This window comes from Entelurus aequoreus, linkage group LG03, assembly GCF_033978785.1.
Source record: "Entelurus aequoreus isolate RoL-2023_Sb linkage group LG03, RoL_Eaeq_v1.1, whole genome shotgun sequence".
Classification (NCBI taxonomy): Eukaryota; Metazoa; Chordata; class Actinopteri; order Syngnathiformes; family Syngnathidae; genus Entelurus; species Entelurus aequoreus.
Window position 1 is genome coordinate 88,805,033 of NC_084733.1, and position 20,836 is coordinate 88,825,868.

Genomic DNA, 20,836 nt, shown 5'->3' on the forward strand with positions numbered 1-20,836 from the left:
AGTAATAATTCATTACAACATAGATTTTTAGTCTTTTTTTTTTTTTTTTTAGCAATGGCAAAAAAAAGAAAAATAAACAAAGACAAAATAAAAAAAACAGCCTGCTTGGCAGCTTTGTGTCAACATTGCAACTTTTTTTTGTTAGATTTCACCTCATTCCGGGCCGGTAAACAATTAGCTGCGGGCCGCAAATGGCCCCCGGGCCGCACTTTGGACACCCCTGATTTAACATAATGTCCTTTTTTGCTGCTTCAAAACAGCTCAATCAACACAGAAAAAGGTAAAGTGAAATAACAGACAGACAGGGCTTTGCTGTCCGTAACACACACACACACACCCCGCAAAATTAGCTAACGTTACGCTAAAAGCCAATTAGCCTTCACCTCAAGTCAGGACTGCGAGCGAGCTGAGCTGCCTTTTATATTTCTAGAAGGTCAACGGGCTCATAGTGATGTTGCTAGTAGTTGACTGGGAGGTGTTTATAATAATTTGGGGAGAGTCCGCTGCCTGATGCTTACCTGCTAAACGCTAAGCACTGACTACATGCGCTCTGAATACGCACTGCTGATTGGCTGTTACCGCTCTGTTTGTAACCAATCAGATGGTTGTGTGGGTGGGACAATGCTGGGTGCTGTGTAGAGGACTGACAGAGACAGAGGCAGAAGGAAGCGGAGGCGGCTACTTAATATGTTCGTGTAGAAACTCGTTCGGTACACCTCTGAAACGAACCGAAACGGTTCAATACAAATACACGTACCGTTACACCCCTAGTTGTACGGTATACAACAATATTAGTATAGTACCGCGATACTAATGAATCATATCTGGTACCATACCGCCTCTTAAAATGTACCGGTCATGCAGATGTCTATCTACCGTGTTGTAACTACTTCTTAAACTCCATGGCGACAAATATAATACATTTGTTCCAAGCATTGAAAGGCGAGTGGTAGGTACTCATGCTTCACTACACACGTGATGATACTATAGGATCCAGTGTTTCCCATAAACTGCCAAGATACCTGTGGCGGTGGGGGCGTGGCTATGGGCGTGGTCACCATGACATCCTCGAGTAATTTGCATAATTTACTACAATGATATGATTTTCTCTAAAAAGGCTCAAAAAATGTATACTTACTAATTAATAACAGTTTTGTTTTAAACGTCCATCCATCCATTTTACAATATAATTACAACACTTTATGTACATATTTATATACAGATTTGAACAATAAGTTATTCACTGAAATATATTTATTAATTGTGGTTCTTACAAAAAATATATCTTATAAAATATAAAAGCTAAAATGTCTCATAAAGCTCTGCCCCTTTAATTAGTGCATACTAAATAATTTAACTTTAGCCTACTACTACAACCATATTATTTACCAGCAACATAAAGTGAAACAGAGGCAGAGGTGTCCTGCCACAGTCAATAAGAAATAAACAGAAAACAGTAGTGGTCAAATACAAATAAGGCAACAAGAGAAGTATCCTACACTTCTCTTTTGTAAAGTAAATCTGAACAGCCTATATGGGCATCTACATCAACTATATGATTTGCCTGAGAAGCTGGAAAGGACAACAAAAAAAAAATGTATTTTTTATTTGAGGCGGACTAATTCTTTCGTGGGGGGCCGCCACAAATAAATGAATGTGTGGGAAACACTGGGATCTGTTAATGTATCGCTACAAATAGCGAAGTCCTATTATCCAACCAGTAACATGACTATCATGACGTTGGACTCACCTCTCACAAGTTAATGAAGTGCATACTTAGTCAACAGCCATACATGTCACACTAAGGGTGGCCAGATGAACAACGCCAACACTGTTATAAACATGTGCCATATAGTGAAACCACACTAAACAACAACGACTTACATCATGTGTTGTCTTCATTATAACACTTATATAAGACTTTTAAAGTCATTTTGATAGTAGGCTTATATACGTAGCTAATACAGACACTTACATCGTGTGTTGTCTTCATTATAACACTTATATAACACTTTTAAAGTCATTTTGATAGTAGGCTATTATAGTTAATATAGACACTTACTTCGTGTGTTGCCTTCATTATAACACTTTTATAAGACTTTCAAAGTCATTTTGATAGTAGGCTATTATAGCTAATTTAGACACATCTTGTGTTGTCTTCATTATAACACTTATATAAGACTTTTAAAGTCATTTTGATAGTAGGCTAATATACGTAGCTAATATAGACACTTACATCATGTGTTGTCTTCATTATAACACTTATATAAGGCTTTTAAAGTCATTTTGATAGTAGGCTATTATCGTTAATATAGACACTTACTTCGTGTGTTGCCTTCATTATAACACTTTTATAAGACTTTTAAAGTAATTTTGATAGTAGGCTATTATAGCTAATATAGACACTTACATCATGTGTTGCCTTCATTATAACACTTATATAAGACTTTTAAAGTCATTTTGATAGTAGGCTTATATACGTAGCTAATATAGACACTTACATCGTGTGTTGTCTTCATTATAACACTTATATAACACTTTTAAAGTCATTTTGATAGTAGGCTATTATAGTTAATATAGACACTTACTTCGTGTGTTGCCTTCATCATGACACTTGTATAAGACTTTTAAAGTCATTTTGATAGTAGGCTATTATAGCTAATTTAGACACATCATGTGTTGTCTTCATTATAACACTTATATAAGACTTTTAAAGTCATTTTGATAGTAGGCTTATATACGTAGCTAATATAGACACTTACTTCGTGTGTTGCCTTCATCATAACACTTGTATAAGACTTTTAAAGTCATTTTGATAGTAGGCTATTATAGTTAATATAGACACTTACTTCGTGTGTTGCCTTTATTATAACTCTTGTATAAGACTTTTAAAGTCATTTTGATAGTAGGCTATTATAGCTAATATAGACACATCATGTGTTGTCTTCATTATAACACTTATATAAGACTTTCAAAGTCATTTTGATAGCAGGCTATTATAGTTAATATAGACACATCATGTGTTGCCTTCATTAAAGCACTTATATAAGACTTTCAAAGTAATTTTGATTGTAGGCTATTATAGTTAATATAGACACATCATGTGTTGCCTTCATTATAACACTTATATAAGACTTTCAAAGTAATTTTGATTGTAGGCTATTATAGTTAATATAGACACATCATGTGTTGCTTTCATTATAAGACTTTTAAAGTCATTTTGATAGTAGGCTATTATAGCTAATATAGACACTTACATCATGTGTTGCCTTCATTATAACACTTTTATAAGACTTTTAATTTTTTGCGACTCAAGACAGATTTTATTTTTTGTATTTTTGGTCCAATATGGCTCTTTCAACAGTTTGGGTTGCCGACCCCTGGTTTAAGCAGACTGTGTTTGTCTATTGTTGTGACTTTGATGAAGCGCAGAAGACATTTTATCACCAATTTATGCAGAAATCCAAGTAATCCCGAAGGGTTCACATACGTTTTCTTGCAACTGTGCACACTGCACACAAATGTCACCGTTAGGCCCTGTGGTGTCATGGTGTCACCAGCGATACCAAAACGTGCTGTTTTCATTCACTTCTCAGTCATGACTTGCACTTTTCCCCAATGTTATCCTCACATGTGTTTGTTTGTTTGTTTGCGTGACGCGCACGTTGTCATGCTCACGCTGCTTTAGGCTGATTTACCACATCTCAAATGAGAGGTCTGCCCTTTCAGGATGACGCTCGGCAGCTGTTTGTGTTGGCCGGCTCGGCCGAGGAGGGCTTCATGACAGGCGAGCTGGCCGGGGTCATCCAGCGGCTGTGGAAGGACGGAGGAGTCCAAGCGTGCTTCAGCCGCTCCCGAGAGTATCAACTCAACGACTCGGCAGCATAGTGAGTTAGGAGGGAGAGAGAGGGTGTGGCTACTTTTCCAACTTTTCCCCTCCGTTTGACCACCCCGTCTGTAATTCTTGTTTCTCTCTTCCCTGAAAGCTATTTGAATGACTTGGACAGGATATCACACGGCGCTTATGTGCCCACCCAGCAGGACGTGCTGAGGACCAGAGTGAAGACGACCGGCATCGTGGAGACACACTTCACCTTCAAGGATCTGCACTTCAAGTCAGTTCAACATGCCTGCTTCTGCCCCCTAGTGGTTGTGAGCGGTGCATACAGTAACATCACAGCCATCTTGCGTTTGTTTACATTTTGAACTAATACCATAACATCACACTTGAATAAATCCATCATTCTATATTTGATAATCTTGCAGGAAAAAAGTCCCTTAGGATAATTTCAGACGTTTTTGTGATTGCTCAATAACGATTAAAAAAAAAATAAGGATGTGCGCAATGAGGCCTGGGACCATTTTTGCTGCGCAGCTCAGCTTTTATTGGCCCATTGCATATTTAGATAATTATATTAATTGTAGATTACGATTAGGCATGAGCGATATGGCCTAAAGTATATTTACATATCTATCACAAAATACGTTAGGTCAGGAAAAAACACAGAGGCTATTTCATCCCTACAGGCCTGTTTCGCAGGTTTCCCTGCTCTTCAGGGGATTTAGGGGAGACCTCCGAAACAGGCTTGTTGGGATGAAATAGTATCATACTATCTTTGATTATCTTCAATCAATCAATCAATGTTTATTTATATATCCCTAAATCACAAGTGTCTCAAAGGGCTGTACAAGCCACAACGACATCCTCGGTACAGAGCCCACATCTTGCAGGAAAAAAGTCCCTTAGGATCATTTTGGACGTTTTTGTGATTGCTCAATAACGATAAAAAAAAAAAGGATGTGCGCAATGAGGCCTGGGACCATTTTTGCTGCTCAGCTTTTATTGGCCCATGGCATATTCAAGAAAATTATATTAATTGTAGATTAAGATTAGGCATGAGCGATACGGCCTAAAATCTATATATATATCTATTAGGGCTGACACTAACGATTAAGTTGATAATCGATTAATCTGTCAATTATTACTTCGATTAATCGATTAATGATCGGATAAAAGAGACAAACTATCTAACCTTTCCAGTATTTTATTGGAAAAAACAGCATACTGGCACCATACTTATTTTGATTATTGTTTCTCAGCTGTTTGTACATGTTGCAGTTTATAAATAAAGGTTTATAAAAAAAAAAAAAAAAAATTAATTGCCTCTGCGCATAGCATAGATCCAACGAATCGATGACTAAATTAATCGCCAACTATTTTTATAATCGATTAGTTGGTGCAGCCCTATTATCTATCATAATATACGTTAGGTCAGGAAAAAACACAGAGGCTATTTCATCCCTACACGCCTGTTTCGCAGGTTTCCCTGCTCTTCAGGGGATTTAGGGGAAACCTCCGAAACAAGCTTGTAGGGATGAAATAGTATATTACTATCTTTGATGATCTTGCAGGAAACTAGTCCCTTAGGATCATTTTGGACGTTTTTGTGATTGCTCAATAACGATAAAAAAAAAAGGATGTGCGCAATGAGGCCTGGGACCATTTTTCCTGCTCAGCTTTTATTGGCCCATGGCATATTCAGAAAATTATATTAATTGTAGATTAAGATTAGGCATGAGCGATACGGCCTAAAATATATCTATACATCTATCATAATATACGTCAGGAAAAAACACAGGCTATTTCATCCCTACAAGCCTGTTTCGCAGGTTTCTCTGTCTTCATGGGATTTAAGGCAAACCTCCGAAACAGGCTTGTAGGGATGAAATAGCCTGTGTTTTTTCCTGACCTAAGGTATATTATTGAGTACTGTATAACAGATAAACCACAGTAACTCAGACTATATATATATATATATATATATATATATATATATATATATATATATATATATATATATATATATATATATTATATATATATATTAATTACTTGGTATTTATATGATATTAGAAGTATTTAAAAACTTGTTACAAAGGCTTCTAATTTAGCTGAGGACATACTTAGGGCATTTCCAGTTGTATAATTTCCTCAAATCTACTTGTTAATTTACTGTTAATATTTGATTACTTAATTCTGTTGTAACATGTTTCTTTCTGCACTTCTGTTAAAGTGTAATCATCACCGGGCAGTATTTTATTATACCAGTACTGATACTGATACCTAAAATTTTCACCATCATTGAATGATTGCTATTTTGATTACCGTATTTTCCGGACCATAGGGCGCACCATAGTATAAGGCGCACAGCCGATGAATGGTCTATTTTCGATCTTTTTTCATATATAAGGTGCACCGGATTATGGGGCGCATTAAAGGAGTCATCCATCCATTTTCTATCGTTTGTCCCTTTCGGGGTTGCAGGGGGTGCTGGAGCCTATTATTATTGTTTTTTTCTAAATAGAAAATACTTCCTTGTGGTCTACATACTGTTTTAATGACATTCAGACTTTACTTCAATCAATAACGGAGCAGCATCTCCTCATCCGGAAACAACAACAAGGCCCGTGAAAAACTGTCCGACCGGAACTCTCTAATAACTAAAGTTCCTTGGGTGAATAAAAACACTCACTACACCGGTATGTTTTAGTGCTTTCATGGCGAGTTTACTGACAGATATAAGTAAGAACTTTACACTACTTTATATTAGAAATGGCAACAGCGGGGGATGAATGTCCCATAAAAAGAAGAAGCTTATCGAATAGGGTGTCGGCACGGACTACAAAGGCGGAAGCGCGCAATTTATCAGGACTTATGCAGATCCTTAATACAGATCAGCAGGTACCAAAAGGTAAGAAAAGTTGCTTTTGCATAATATTGCGAAACAAAACTGCAGATAATGTTTTACCTTATACACACACCATAATAATACTCCTATGTTTAATGCCCCGACAATCCATTAAGCGGTGCGGCTTCATAGCATACCAAAGTCGTACTAAAACATTTTAGATAGATTTTTGAGTGCCGTGTGTAATGTTCTATATTTTCAATGGAACATTGGTGTTGTTTACTTGAGTCATATTGCCATCATATTGCATTGTACACGTATATCTTGTATTTGACTGCCATCTACTGGTCACACTTATTACACCATATACCAAATAAAATTGCTTCGAGGTCGGTCGGTAAGCAAAACCCAGATTTATTCTGTACATTATGCGCACCGGGTTATAAGGCGCGCTGTCAAGTTTTGAGGAGAGAAAAAAGGATTTTAAGTGCGCCTTATAGTCCGGAAAATACGATACAAATATAATTAGACAAAAACACAAGATGGCACTGTAACAATATCAATTAAATATTCAAAATATGAAGTGAAATGTGAAGTGAATTATATTTATATAGCGCTTTTCTCTAGTGACTCAAAGCGCTTTTACATAGTGAAACCCAATATCTAAGTTACATTTAAACCAGTGTGGGTGGCACTGGGAGCAGGTGGGTAAAGTGTCTTGCCCAAGGACACAACGGCAGTGACTAGGATGGCGGAAGCGGGGATCGAACCTGGAACCCTCAAGTTGCTGGCACGGCCACTCTACCAACCGAGCTATACCGCCCCTATGACCTATTATTGGGTTTGAAGTAAGCCCTTTGTTTTTGCCCTTAAAGTCGTCTTATTACCACGGACTGAAAAAATGACGAAATGTTTTTTGAGAGTGAAAAATCTAACCACTTATCAACCTGATGATATAATACTTGGTATCATTACTGTCGATATTTATATTGTTTACAATGAAGAGCTCTGGCTTGCGGTTGGCCAATCCTCCTACAGTGTGTAGTGTAGCATGTTGAACTATTCCTCGGATGACATGAGGGATGTAAGAAATGTAGTTCATCTTCCCCCTCGGAGGCGAGGATTATTAACTTTTAAGTGGCTTTGCACTGTGGATAGACATTAGCTTTGATTGATTGATTGAAACTTTTATTAGTAGATTGCACAGTACAGTACATATTCCGTACAATTCACCACTAAATAGTAACACCCCAATACGTTTTTCAACTTGTTTAAATCGGGGTCCTCTAGCGAGAATGCTACAATGCATTGAGGACCTGTCTGTTCGCTTGTCGCTAGGGATGGTAATCGAAAACCGGTTTCCCAGTGTATCAATTCCTTGGAATTTCTTATTCTTCCAGGTGGGGATGACGTCATTACGCAACGTGCGTGCTGCGTAGTGACGTCTGATCTCAAAATGACTACGCCCGGTCGAAACAAGCACTAACATTTTACAAGAAAAGATTGCAACAGGCGCTACTTGTAATGATTTTAAGGCTGCTAGTTCATCAAGAGGAGAACATGCGAGCAATATGATGAAACATTTAAACACACATCATGCAACAATTATGGATGAAAGTTGTGTTTTTGGACCGCTCCGATCTCTTTCACGGGTACAACAGCTATTAAACTCGCCCCCTGTCGCGTTAGCGCTATTGTTTGTTACATTTAGATGAGAATAATGAGAAACAGATTCTGACTGGCTCCGAGGCGGGCGGTACTCGCCCCAGTTCTAGAAAAATGTCACCGAGCAGCGACCAAGTTTGTCTTCTATTTGTCACAGTGACACTCCTATTTCCCGGTAGGTGAATGTTTAATTGTAGTCAGAGAAAAGTTGCATGTTTTCCTCCCACCGGATTTTCTCTCAGTCATTATGTTCTACAGGTGCAACTCAAACAATTTTAATATCATGTAAAAGTCCATTCATGTCACTAATTAACTTCAAATGTGAAACTAATGTGATATTAATTAATTACCGTATTTTCCGAACTATAAGGCGCACTTAAAATCATTTTTTTCCCTCAAAGTGCGCCTTATAACCCGGTGCGCCTAATGTATTGAATAATTCTGGTTGTGCTTACCGACCTCGAAGCAATTTTATTTGGTACACGGTGTAATGATAAGTGTGACCAGTAGATGGCAGTCAAACATAAGATATACGTGTAGACTGCACTATGATGGCAATAAGACTCAAGTAAACAACACCAACATTTTATATGTTCCATTGAAAATATAGAACATTACACACGGCACTCAAAAATCTATCAAAAGGTTTTAGTACGACTTTGGTAAGCTATGAAGCCGCACCGCTTGATGGACTGTAAAGTGCTTCAACATAGGAGTATTATTATGTTGTGTGTATAAGGTATTATATTCAAAGAGAATAAAAGTAAAGGATATTAAATGAGCTCAAACATACCTACAAATGAGACATAATGATGCAATATGTACATACAGCTAGCCTAAATAGCATGTTAGCATGGATTAGCTTGCAGTCATGCACTGACCAAATATGCCTGATTAGCACTCCAACAAGTCAACATCAACAAAGCGCACCTTTGTGCATTCACGCACAGTATAAATCTTTTGGTGGACAAAATGAGACCAACACGGAGTGGAAGATTTGTCATGTAAACAAACCGTTGCATCACAGTCCACACTATGGTGAGTTAAAGAACCGTCGAAATTAGTAGGACAAAAGGATGTTGACCAAATAGTGTCATCAGTGAAGCATACACACAAACATATTAAACAGTGGTAGTTCTAACAATTGGGAAGGTTTGTGTTATGTTTGTGTACCTCAAACAAAAAACACACTAAAACCCAAAAAATTATTTTCCCCCCATCTTTTTCCATTTTCAAGCCTTTTTAAAAAATGCTCCAGGGAGCCACTAGGGCGGCACTAAAGAGCTCGAGAGCCGCAGGTTGCTTACCCCCGAGATAGCCTATGTATTAAGTGCTGTCAAATGATAATAAAAAAATCAAAAAATAAATCTGATTAATCACATTTGAAATAATTTCAGTAAATGACTGATTTACATAATTCAAATTAATAAAAAAAAAGCGACCCCAATATTTCGACACAAATGCAATGTAATTGTCAGAATGTCGTACAGGAACATGTTTTACTTGATTGCACGTCAGTTATTTGCTCAAACTTGGTAACCGTGTTAACTAAGACCCAGCGAACAAACTAATCCTAGCGAACAAACTAATCCGTTGATTTTAAAGAGGTGTCAAAGTGGTTTTCACTGAGGGCCACATCGCAGTTATGTTTGGCCCCAGATGGCCGCATCTAAAAGTGAATACTATTATTACACCATTTCTTCTTGCATTTTATTAGATTTTTTTAAAACTAAAATGTCAAAAAAATATGGTAAGTTGCAATAATTTCACCTCAAAATATAGTGTATATTACTGTACATGGAAAAACAGTACTGCTGTTTTTATGGTTTAAAAAAAAAAGGCAGTTCAGTTGCCAGAATTTTACTGTGAAATTTCCATTATTTTTTGTTATTGTAAATTTAAAAAAATGCAATTTTACAGTACAATTTTGGCACTTGAGCTGCCTTTTTTTTAACTGCTACTTTTTACATTGCACACTTTGATGGATAACTTTCTTTGAAATCATTATTATTAGTATTTATTTCTATTTAAAAAATGGTTTGAATGAAAGATGTCCGATAATATCGGACTGCCGATATTATCAGCCGATAAATGCTTTAAAATGTAATATCAGAAATTATCGGTATCGGCTTTAAAAAAGTAAAATTTATGACATTTTAAAACGCTGCTCTGTACACGGACGTAGGGAGAAGTACAGAGCGCCAATAAACCTTAAAGGCACTGCCTTTGCATGCCGGCCCAATCACATAATATCTACGGCTTGTCACACACACAAGTGAATGCAAGGCATATTTGATCAACAGCCATACAGGTCACACTGAGGGTGATTGTATAAACGACTTTAACACTGTTACAAATATGCGCCACACTGTGAACCCACACCAAACAAGAATGACAAACACATTTCGGGAGAACATCTGCACCGTAACACAACATAAACACAACAGAACAAATACCCAGAACCCCTTACAGCACTAACTCTTCCAGGACGCTACAATATACACCCCCTGCTACCCTCTACCCCGCCCCCCCAACCCCGCCCACTTCAACCTCCTCATGCTCTCTCAGGGAGAGCATGTCCCAAATTCCAAGCTGCTGTTTTGAGGCATGTTAAAAAAAATAATGCACTTTGTGACTGCAATAATAAATATAGCAGTGCCATGTTGTCATTTTTTTCCATAACTTGAGTTGATTTATTTTGGAAAACCTTGTTACATTGTTTAATGCATCCAGCGGGGCATCACAACAAAATTAGGCATAATAATGTGTTAATTCCAAGACTGTATATATCTGTATCGGTTGATATCGGAATCGGTAATTAAGAGTTTGACAATATCGGAATATCGGCAAAAAAGCCATTATCGGACATCTTTAGTTTGAATGTTTGATCATATATTTTTGCATAATTAGACAATATTTAAGTTAACATAATTTGCGGTTACATGGAGTAAATACATTTATTTTCTCCCAAAATAGAAAGAAAGAATACATTTAGTAAGAAAAGTTACAGTACTTTATTGATACATATTATTTCCAGGCCAAATAAAATGAAACCGGGCCTTGAGTTTGATACCTGTGTTTTAGAGGATTCCACACCCCATGGACATTAATTAAACGCTGATTTCCCCCAGAATGTTTGACGTGGGTGGCCAGAGATCCGAGAGGAAGAAGTGGATCCACTGCTTCGAGGGCGTCACCGCCATCATCTTCTGCGTGGCTCTCAGCGACTACGACCTGGTGTTGGCCGAGGACGAGGAGATGGTGAGAAGGCTGCCCTTCTTCATTTCCCTCCATCGTCAACATGTTCTCCGGTTTCCGACGGACGTGCGCTCCCTTTTCAGAACCGAATGCACGAGAGCATGAAGCTGTTTGATTCCATCTGCAACAACAAGTGGTTCACGGACACCTCCATCATCCTCTTCCTCAACAAGAAGGACCTTTTTGAGGAGAAGATCAAGAAGAGCCCCCTCACCATCTGCTACCCAGAATATGCAGGTAAGACCAAGGATGAATTTGTAACAGTTTCTGATGACGATTTCTGATGATTTTCCCGCCTTCTCGACGCCGGCAGGATCCAACACCTACGAAGAGGCGGCCGCCTACATCCAGTGTCAGTTTGAAGACCTGAACAAGAGGAAGGACACCAAGGAGATCTACACCCACTTCACCTGCGCCACCGACACCAAGAATGTGCAGTTCGTGTTCGACGCCGTCACCGACGTCATCATCAAAAACAACCTGAAGGACTGCGGCCTTTTCTAAAGGTGACCACTGAACATTGTTTTGTTTATTCACTTTGTGCACGATATTATGTTTGACTATTAATTTCTATCCAGGCTCCATCTTGAATCACATTCTTCCAATAAATATATATAGGTAACAACTGGAGATGTCCAATAATATCGGACTGCCGATATTATCGGCCGATAAACGCTTTAAAATGTAATATCGTACATTATCGGTATCGGTTTCAAAAAGTAAAACAAATGCCATGGGTGGTGGATCTACACCTGACATCCACTGTAATGATACCAAGTACAAGAGCGTATCTAGTCGATACTACTATGAATACATCGATATTTTTTATCGTCACAAAATCTTGTTTTTTAGTTCATATTATGTTTATAAGGTCAGTAAATATGAATATGACCAACGTATGATCCTGTAACTATTTGGTATCGGATCGATACCTAAATGTGTGGTATCATCCAAAACTAAAGTCAAGTATCAAGGAAGAGAAGAATAAGTGATTATTACATTTTAACAGAAGTGTAGATAGAACATGTTGAAACAGAAAATAAGCAGATATTAACAGTAAATAAACAAGTAGATGAATAATCCATTTTTTACAGTTTGTCTTTAGTAATCCAGATTGTAAACAGAGGTCACAATATATTACCCGAGGGGGTGTGGCTACAGGATAGAGTTTTCTGAGTTCTTTGCATGCGTGGTATAGAATTTGACATGACATTTTCAATGATGAGGATGTTGGTACATTATCTACTAAATAAATCTGTGGTCCATAACATGTAAGTGTCAAACAGCTAAATCTAAAGGTCAAATATGTCGAAATGCAGGATATGTGGGTTTTTTTCAAATCTATTTTAAGCTTTACGTGGCAGCACTTTGTGCTGATAGAAATGTTCCCTTTTTTCCCCCCTCAAGTGGTGCTCACATCCCTGTGACTGTGTTGTTGTTGTTGTTGTCGCCCGCAGGCATCCAAGCGGACACACAAGGAGCGTCGGACCTTGGCTGACCAACGTCACTTTTATCGTCTTATTAATAACTTATGTTCATCTCTAAAAAGTTTTAATGGCGGGAGTGTAGACAAAACATTTTTGTGTAAGATATTTGTACAACTGTCGATGGCTGGGGATTTTTCACCGTTTTTTAAAATATGTGCTATCATTTTTAATTTATATATATATATATATATATATATATATACATATACAGTATATGTATTACATATATATATATATATGTCGAGGTTACTGTGGTTTATCCGTTATACAGTGCTCAATACCGGGGTCGAGCGGAATATACGTTAAGTCAGGAAAAAACACAGAGGCTATTTCATTCCTACAAGCCTGTTTAGCAGGTTTCCCTGCTCTTCAGGGGGTTTACTTTTTTTTTTTTTTTTAATCCCCTGAAGAGCAGGGAAACATGCTTGTAGGGGTGAAATAGCCTCTGTTTGTTTGCTCAATACCGGGGTCGAGCGGAATATACGTTGGGTCAGGAAAAAACACAGAGGCCATTTCATTCTTACAAGCCTGTTTCGCAGGTTTCCCTGCTCTTCAGAGGACTAAAAAAAACCTGAAGAGCAGGGAAACCTGCGAAACAGGCTTGTTGGGATGAAACAGCCTCTGTTTGTTTGCTCAATACCGGGGTCGAGTGGAATATACGTTAGGTCAGGAAAAAACACAGACGCTATTTCATTCCTACAAGCTTGTTTCGCAGGTTTCCCTGCTCTTCAGGGGATAAAAAATGTTTTTAAAAAAATCCCATGAAGACCAGCGAACCCTGCGAAACAGGCTTGTAGGGATGAAATAGCCTCTGTTTTTTTGCTCAATACCGGGGTCGAGCGGAATATACGTTGGGTCAGGAAAAAACAGAGGCTATTTCATTCTTACAAGCCTGTTTCGCAGGTTTCCCTGCTCTTCAGAGGATTAAAAAAAACCTGAAGAGCAGGGAAACCTGCGAAACAGGCTTGTTGGGATGAAACAGCCTCTGTTTGCTTGCACAATACCGGGGTCGAGCGGAATATACGTTAGGTCAGGAAAAAAACACAGAGGCTATTTCATTCCTACAAGCCTGTTTCGCAGGTTTCCCTGCTCTTCAGGGGATTTTTTTTTAAAAGAAAAAAAAATCCCATGAAGAGCAGCGAAACAGGCTTGTAGGGATGAAATAGCCTCTGTTTTTTTGCTCAATACCGGGGTCGAGCGGAATATACGTTGGGTCAGGAAAAAACAGAGGCTATTTCATTCCTACAAGCCTGTTTCGCAGGTTTCCCTGCTTTTCAGGGGATTTTAAAAAAAATAAGAAAAATCCCATGAAGAGCAGGGAAACCTACGAAACAGGTTGTAGGGATGAAATAGCCTCTGTTTTTTTGCTCAATACCGGGGTCGAGCGGAATATACGTTGGGTCAGGAAAAAACACAGAGGCTATTTCATCCCTACAAGCCTGTTTTGCAGGTTTCCCTGCTTTTCAGGGGATTTAAAAACAATTTAAAAATCCCCTGAAGAGCAGGGAAACATGCTTGTAGGGATGAAATAGCCTCTGTTTTTTCCTGACCTATATATATATATGTATATATATATATGATTCTTGCTCCGTCTGTTCTTCTCCCCCGAAGGAAGACTTTTATTTTTTAGGCGCGTGTGCCTTGCATGCCTTAGTTGCAGTCTTCTCCCTACGTTGACTTAGATGTCGGGTTTACGTGCTAGATGTTTCCATCTAACTCCTCCCGACACGCCCACAGTCCAGTCCGGTTTTTTTATTACTTTGCCGAATGTTTTTGTTTTTATCACAAGCCCCCCCCCCTCCTCCCTCTCCACGGACAAAAGCAAGTATGACCAAGTCGCTCTCCGGGCCAAAATTCCCTCTGACGGTACCGTGAGAGCCACGTTTGACCTTTTTGCATGTGTGCAGCGAGACCAAAAGCCTGTGAATGTGTGCGTGTGGGTATGCACGACGTAAAAAAAAACAAAAGGGACTTTAATCCTCCACGACGCCTCGTCCTCTTTCAAAGTTGTATTTTTCTAAGCGAGCAACAAAAAAACCAAGCAACATTCCCGATTTGACTCCCAGAAGAGAAGCTTTGAAAGGAGGATGCCCACCGGAGAAGTGGGACCGAGCGCTCGTCGGATGAGTGCATCGTTATCTCGGCCGTGATCTGTGATGGTTTTCACGTTACATATCCCTCCTCCATAATCCCCCCCGCCCCAGCCTTCTGTTTCCATTGGATGGGGACATCTGTGGACTAATCTCCATGATTTTTGCTAATAAAAGAGATGCTGTGGTGAAACCACGGCATCTTATGCAACAACACCGTTGTTCTGTTGTACCTCGGACTCAGCTGCTGAATTCTCATTACGGACTGTACCTCGACTTTAACTCAGGCGTGTCATTTTTCCGTCTATAGTCAGAAGTCCGTCTTTTTTATCTCTGTAAAAATATTTTCCGTTTTTCCCGACCTACAATGTGTAATAATAATAATAATAGATTTTATTTGTAAAAAGCAATTTACATTGAGTAAACAACCTCAAAGTGCTACAGTGTATTAAAAAAATTCAAATAAAAAGATAATAAAAAAAATTAAAGCTGCAAGCAGCGATGGACGGGACCGACTTTGAGGGCTCATAAAATCCAAACTGGAGCAGTAATTAAAACTCTTTCACCAACTTTTAATCAGAAGGGTTCAATCTCTCTCCTGTGCTAATTTGAAGCCGACACGACAAACGCGCTCAGAGGAGATAATGTTTGAAAAAAAGGTGACTATTTTTACACAACTTTTGTTTTGATGGGAGAATTGCAAACTTCCTGAAGATTTTTGCTGGGGGTTGTCAGTGTATGAAATATACTGTAGGTCTAAGTGAGACCTACATAGAGGTTTTTGTTTCATGTCTCTACGACATTCCTACTGGGAGGTACAGGCAGTTTTGTCTGTGTTTTATTCCTAGGGGGCGCTAGAGTGCAATTTTGAGTTTTGGGGATTTTGGTTTTTTGATTAGATCGCCATTTTCGCCAGTCTTGATGTGTGTGTCCAATATGGTGAGTTTTGAAGCATGTCAAATTACAGCTCAAAGAAGCGGCGGTATAATAATAAAACGCGAGAAAATACAATAGGGTCCTCTGTCCCAAAGGGACTCGGGTCCCTAATAAAAACTAGAACAGCCAAATAGCTAAAACTAGTATGCATATATCTATAAAAAAAAAAGACTTTTTTTAAAAAAGAAGGGTTTTTAAGCCTTTTTTAAAAGCATCCACAGTCTGTGGTGCCCTCAGGTGGTCAGGGAGAGCGTTCCACAGACTGGGAGCGGCGGAGCAGAAAGTCCGGTCTCCCATTGTTCGTAGCTTTGTCCTCGGAGGTTGGAGGAGGTTAGCCTGTCCGGAGCGGAGGTGTCGTGTGGAGGATTTGGGGGTGAGTAGTTTCTTTGAGGGTAGAGGGGGGCATTTCCATGGAGTGCACTGGTGGGTTAGTAGGGAGACTTTGAATTCAATCCTGAGTGGAACAGGAAGCCAGTGAAGGGATTTGAGAGTTGGTGTGATATGGTCATATTTCCCGCACTCTCATCAGGATCCTAGCAGCACTATTCTGTGTGTATTGCAGCTTCTGGATGTTTTCCCGTAATGAGTACGGTTTTTGATAATCCAGTGGTAAGAACTACGTTTTTTTGTTGCGCGACCAGTCTTAAAACACACTGGTCACTCCCAAGTTCTTTTGGATGACATATACAGGTATGTTGAGTAAAGAGGACCACCGAGACAGAATAGTACTTGGCCAAGTTTTACGAAAGTTTTAGGAGACCAGCCCTTACAATGCGACAATAGCATCATCAAGAAGAGGTCTAAATCCAAACAAAAAGAGCAAAAACAGCCCCTCTCGCCCAGAAAGGAGCACAGCTGCTTCTTCAAAACAGATAAGGAACTGGCCAACAACAGCTCTGTGAGCCGACAAACAGGAGCCCTTAAGACAAAACAAAGATTTTAGTAGCGGACATAAGATAAAAGCAAGGACGTCACAAGAAGTCACAACTACATGGGAAAATACTATCCTCATATTGAGACTTTTTTTGACAAACATTTATACACTTTTCTCCCAAACTACAACTTTTCTGTCCTCATAACACAACTTTATTACTGAAAATCAGATTTTTATGAAAATAAATTGAGTTTTCTTTTTTTTTCCCCTAAAAAAAGACCCACAATAACATCACACTTTCTTTAGTCGTAATTTAAAAAAATAACTTTCCTTTTTGTCATATTAATCTTGTCATTCAATATAACAAAAACTAAAATATTCTGACTTGTTTGTTGGGAAAAAAAAACAACCTTTTTTTCTTGCAATATTACAACATTTTCCCTAAAAAAAAAAAAAATGCAGATTGCTTTCCCTTAATGTCACACGCATGTTTGTGGTCCTGGCTGCTCAGCACAACAAGGCTGAAACTTATGGAATACTAATAAAGGACAGCTTTAATGTGAAGAGACTCGCCTCCCAGGCACATTGATCATCAGATTAAAGGAGGAGTTAACTTATTTTTACACTTAAAGTTCATCGCACGTTTTATTCTTGGAATAATGTTTCATTTTCTTCATATTTCTTGTACTTTTTTCTTAAAATCATATGACTCTCTTTGCCAGAATTACCTTTTTTTTTTCTTACAAAAACATGACATTCCTTTCTGGTAATTATTCCACTTTTTATTTTTATTTTATATTTTATTATGCACATATTATTATTATTTATATATTATGACATTATCCTTGTAAACTGACAACTTTTTTTCCCTCAAATACATGACATTCCTTTTTGGTAATTACTCCAACTTTAAAACATTTTTATTATTATTTATGTATTATTTATAATTAACTTTTTTCTTCTTTTTTTATTTTTATTTTTTTTAATATTTTATTATTTACATATTAATGTATTATGATGTTATCTTTGTAAAATTACAACTTTTTTTCCCCCTCAAAAATACATGACATTCCTTTTGGTAATTAGTCCAACTTTTAAAAAAGAATATTTCATTATTCATGTATTATTTATAATTAACTTTTTTTTTCTTTTTTTACATTTATTTTTAAAAATATTTTATTATTTACATATTTATTTATTATGATATCTTTGTAAAATTACAATTTGTTTTCCCCCCCTCAAAAATACATGACATTCCTTTTTGGTAATTATTCCAACTTTTTTTTTTCATATTTTATTATTTATATATTATGACATTATCCTTGTAAAATTAAAACTTTTTTTTCTTCAAAAATACATGACATTCCTTTCTGGTAATTATTCCAACTTTAAAAAATGTTTATTATTATTTATATGTTATTATTGATACATTATGATGTTATCCTTGTAAAATTACTACTTTTTTTCCCTCACAAATACATGACATTCCTTTTTGGTAATTATTCCAACTCTTTATTTATTTATATTTTATTAATTAAGTATTTATAATTATGACATTATCCTTACAACTTTTTTTTCCTGAAAAATACATGACATTCCTTTTTGGTAATTATTACAACTTTTTTTAATTTATATTTTATTAATTAAGTATTTATAATTATAACACATCCTTACAACTTTTTTTCCTGAAAAATACATGACATTCCTTTTTGGTAATTAGTCCAACTTTAAAAAAAGTTTTTTTATTATGTATGTATTATATTGATTAACTTTTTTTCTTCTTTTTTTAAAATTTATTTTATAATATTTTATTATTTATGTATTATGACATTATCCTTGTAAAATTTAACTTTTTTTCTTTAAAAATACATGACACTCTCTTTCTGGTAATTAGTCCAACTTTAAAAAATGTTTTTTTAATTATTTATGTATTATTTATAATTAACTTTTTTCTTCTTTTTAAAAAAAAAAGTATTTTATAATATTTTATTGTTTACATATTTATATATTATGACATTGTCCTTGTGAAATAAAAATAAAAATTCTTCAAAAATACATGACATTCCTTTCTGGTAATCATTCCAACTTAAATTTTTTTTTTTTTAAATTATATGTTAATTTTTTTTTTTTAAATATATTTTATTATTTACATATTATTTATATATTATGACGTCATCCTTGTAAAAGTACTACTTTTTTTGCTCACAAATACATGACATTTCTTTTTGGTAATTATTCCAACTTTCTTTTTAGATATTTTATTATATTATTATATATTTTTGGTATTTACGATGAGTTAAAGCTGTGATACTCTTAACTTCTTTCCCCAAGTAGCACCTGAGAAAACACCTGCAGTGCCACCATCCTGAGCAACAGTAACACAGTAGGCATACGTCTTCATCAAAAACAAGGCAAGTCTATTTCTCATTTTTTTGGCCACAGTAACATCAATATAATAATAATTACAAAAGTATCATGTAAAAACAGGCTGTTTTTCTGCAGTAAGTACCAAAAAATATATATTTTGAAAGTATGCTTACATAACAGTGTAGTGTTAGCATGTAGCTCACATACCTATGCTAATATGTGAATGTAGTGTTAGCATGTAGCTATGCTAACATGTGTTGTTGACGTGTCCCACTCCTTAATGTTAAGGAAATATTAGCAGGAAAGTGTGGATGATATAGTGTTTATGTTTAAAAGTGTGGATGATATAGTGTTTATGTTTAAAAGTGTGGATGATATAGTGTTTATGATATAGTGTTTATGTTTAAAAGTGTGGATGATACAGTGTTTATGTTTAAAAGTGTGGATGGTATAGTGTTTATGTTTAAAAGTGTGGATGATATAGTGTTTATGTTTAAAAGTGTGGATGATATAGTGTTTATGTTTAAAAGTATGGATGATATAGTGTTTATGTTTAAAAGTGTGGATGATATAGTGTTTATGTTTAAAAGTGTGGATGATATAGTGTTTATGTTTAAAAGTGTGGATGATATAGTGTTTATGTTTAAAAGTGTGGATGATATAGTGTTTATGTTTAAAAGTGTGGATGATATAGTGTTTATGTTTAAAAGTGTGGATGATATAGTGTTTGTGTTTAAAAGTGTGGATGATATAGTGTTTGTGTTTAAAAGTGTGGATGATATAGTGTTTGTGTTTAAAAGTGTGGATGATATAGTGTTTGTGTTTAAAAGTGTGGATGATATAGTGTTTATGTTTAAAAGTGTGGATGATATAGTGTTTGTGTTTAAAAGTGTGGATGATATAGTGTTTGTGTTTAAAAGTGTGGATGATATAGTGTTTCTGTTTAAAAGTGTGGATGATATAGTGTTTATGTTTAAAAGTGTGGATGATATAGTGTTTGTGTTTAAAAGTGTGGATGATATAGTGTTTGTTTAAAAGTGTGGATGATATAGTGTTTATGTTTAAAAGTGTGGATGATATAGTGTTTATGTTTAAAAGTGTGGATGATATAGTGTTTATGTTTAAAAGTGTGGATGATATAGTGTTTGTGTTTAAAAGTGTGGATGATATAGTGTTTGTGTTTAAAAGTGTGGATGATATAGTGTTTGTGTTTAAAAGTGTGGATGATATAGTGTTTATGTTTAAAAGTGTGGATGATATAGTGTTTATGTTTAAAAGTGGATGATATAGTGTTTATGTTTAAAAGTGTGGATGGTATAGTGTTTATGTTTAAAAGTGTGGATGGTATAGTGTTTATGTTTAAAAGTGTGGATGATATAGTGTTTATGTTTAAAAGTGTGGATGATATAGTGTTTATGTTTAAAAGTGTGGATGATATAGTGTTTATGTTTAAAAATGTGGATGATATAG

At 36.4% G+C, this 20,836-nt stretch overlaps 1 protein-coding gene across 2 annotated transcripts in view; it reads left to right on the forward strand.

The window, feature by feature from the left end:
- LOC133647059 (guanine nucleotide-binding protein G(i) subunit alpha-1) overlaps positions 1 to 15,403 on the forward strand; it is a 37,417-nt gene extending 22,014 nt beyond the window's left edge. The window contains exons 4-10 of one of the 2 annotated variants that reach the window (XR_009825422.1): positions 3,730 to 3,887; positions 3,987 to 4,115; positions 11,486 to 11,615; positions 11,696 to 11,849; positions 11,926 to 12,118; positions 13,070 to 13,455; positions 13,515 to 15,403. Coding sequence is in view for 1 of the 2 variants with exons in the window: in XM_062043116.1 (XP_061899100.1) it covers positions 3,730 to 3,887; positions 3,987 to 4,115; positions 11,486 to 11,615; positions 11,696 to 11,849; positions 11,926 to 12,116 (762 nt within the window). In the remaining variant the exon portion in view is untranslated. Of the gene's footprint in view, positions 1 to 3,729; positions 3,888 to 3,986; positions 4,116 to 11,485; positions 11,616 to 11,695; positions 11,850 to 11,925; positions 12,119 to 13,069 lie in introns of both variants that reach the window. The other variant, XM_062043116.1, reaches the window with a different exon arrangement.
- Positions 15,404 to 20,836: the final 5,433 nt, after the last annotated feature.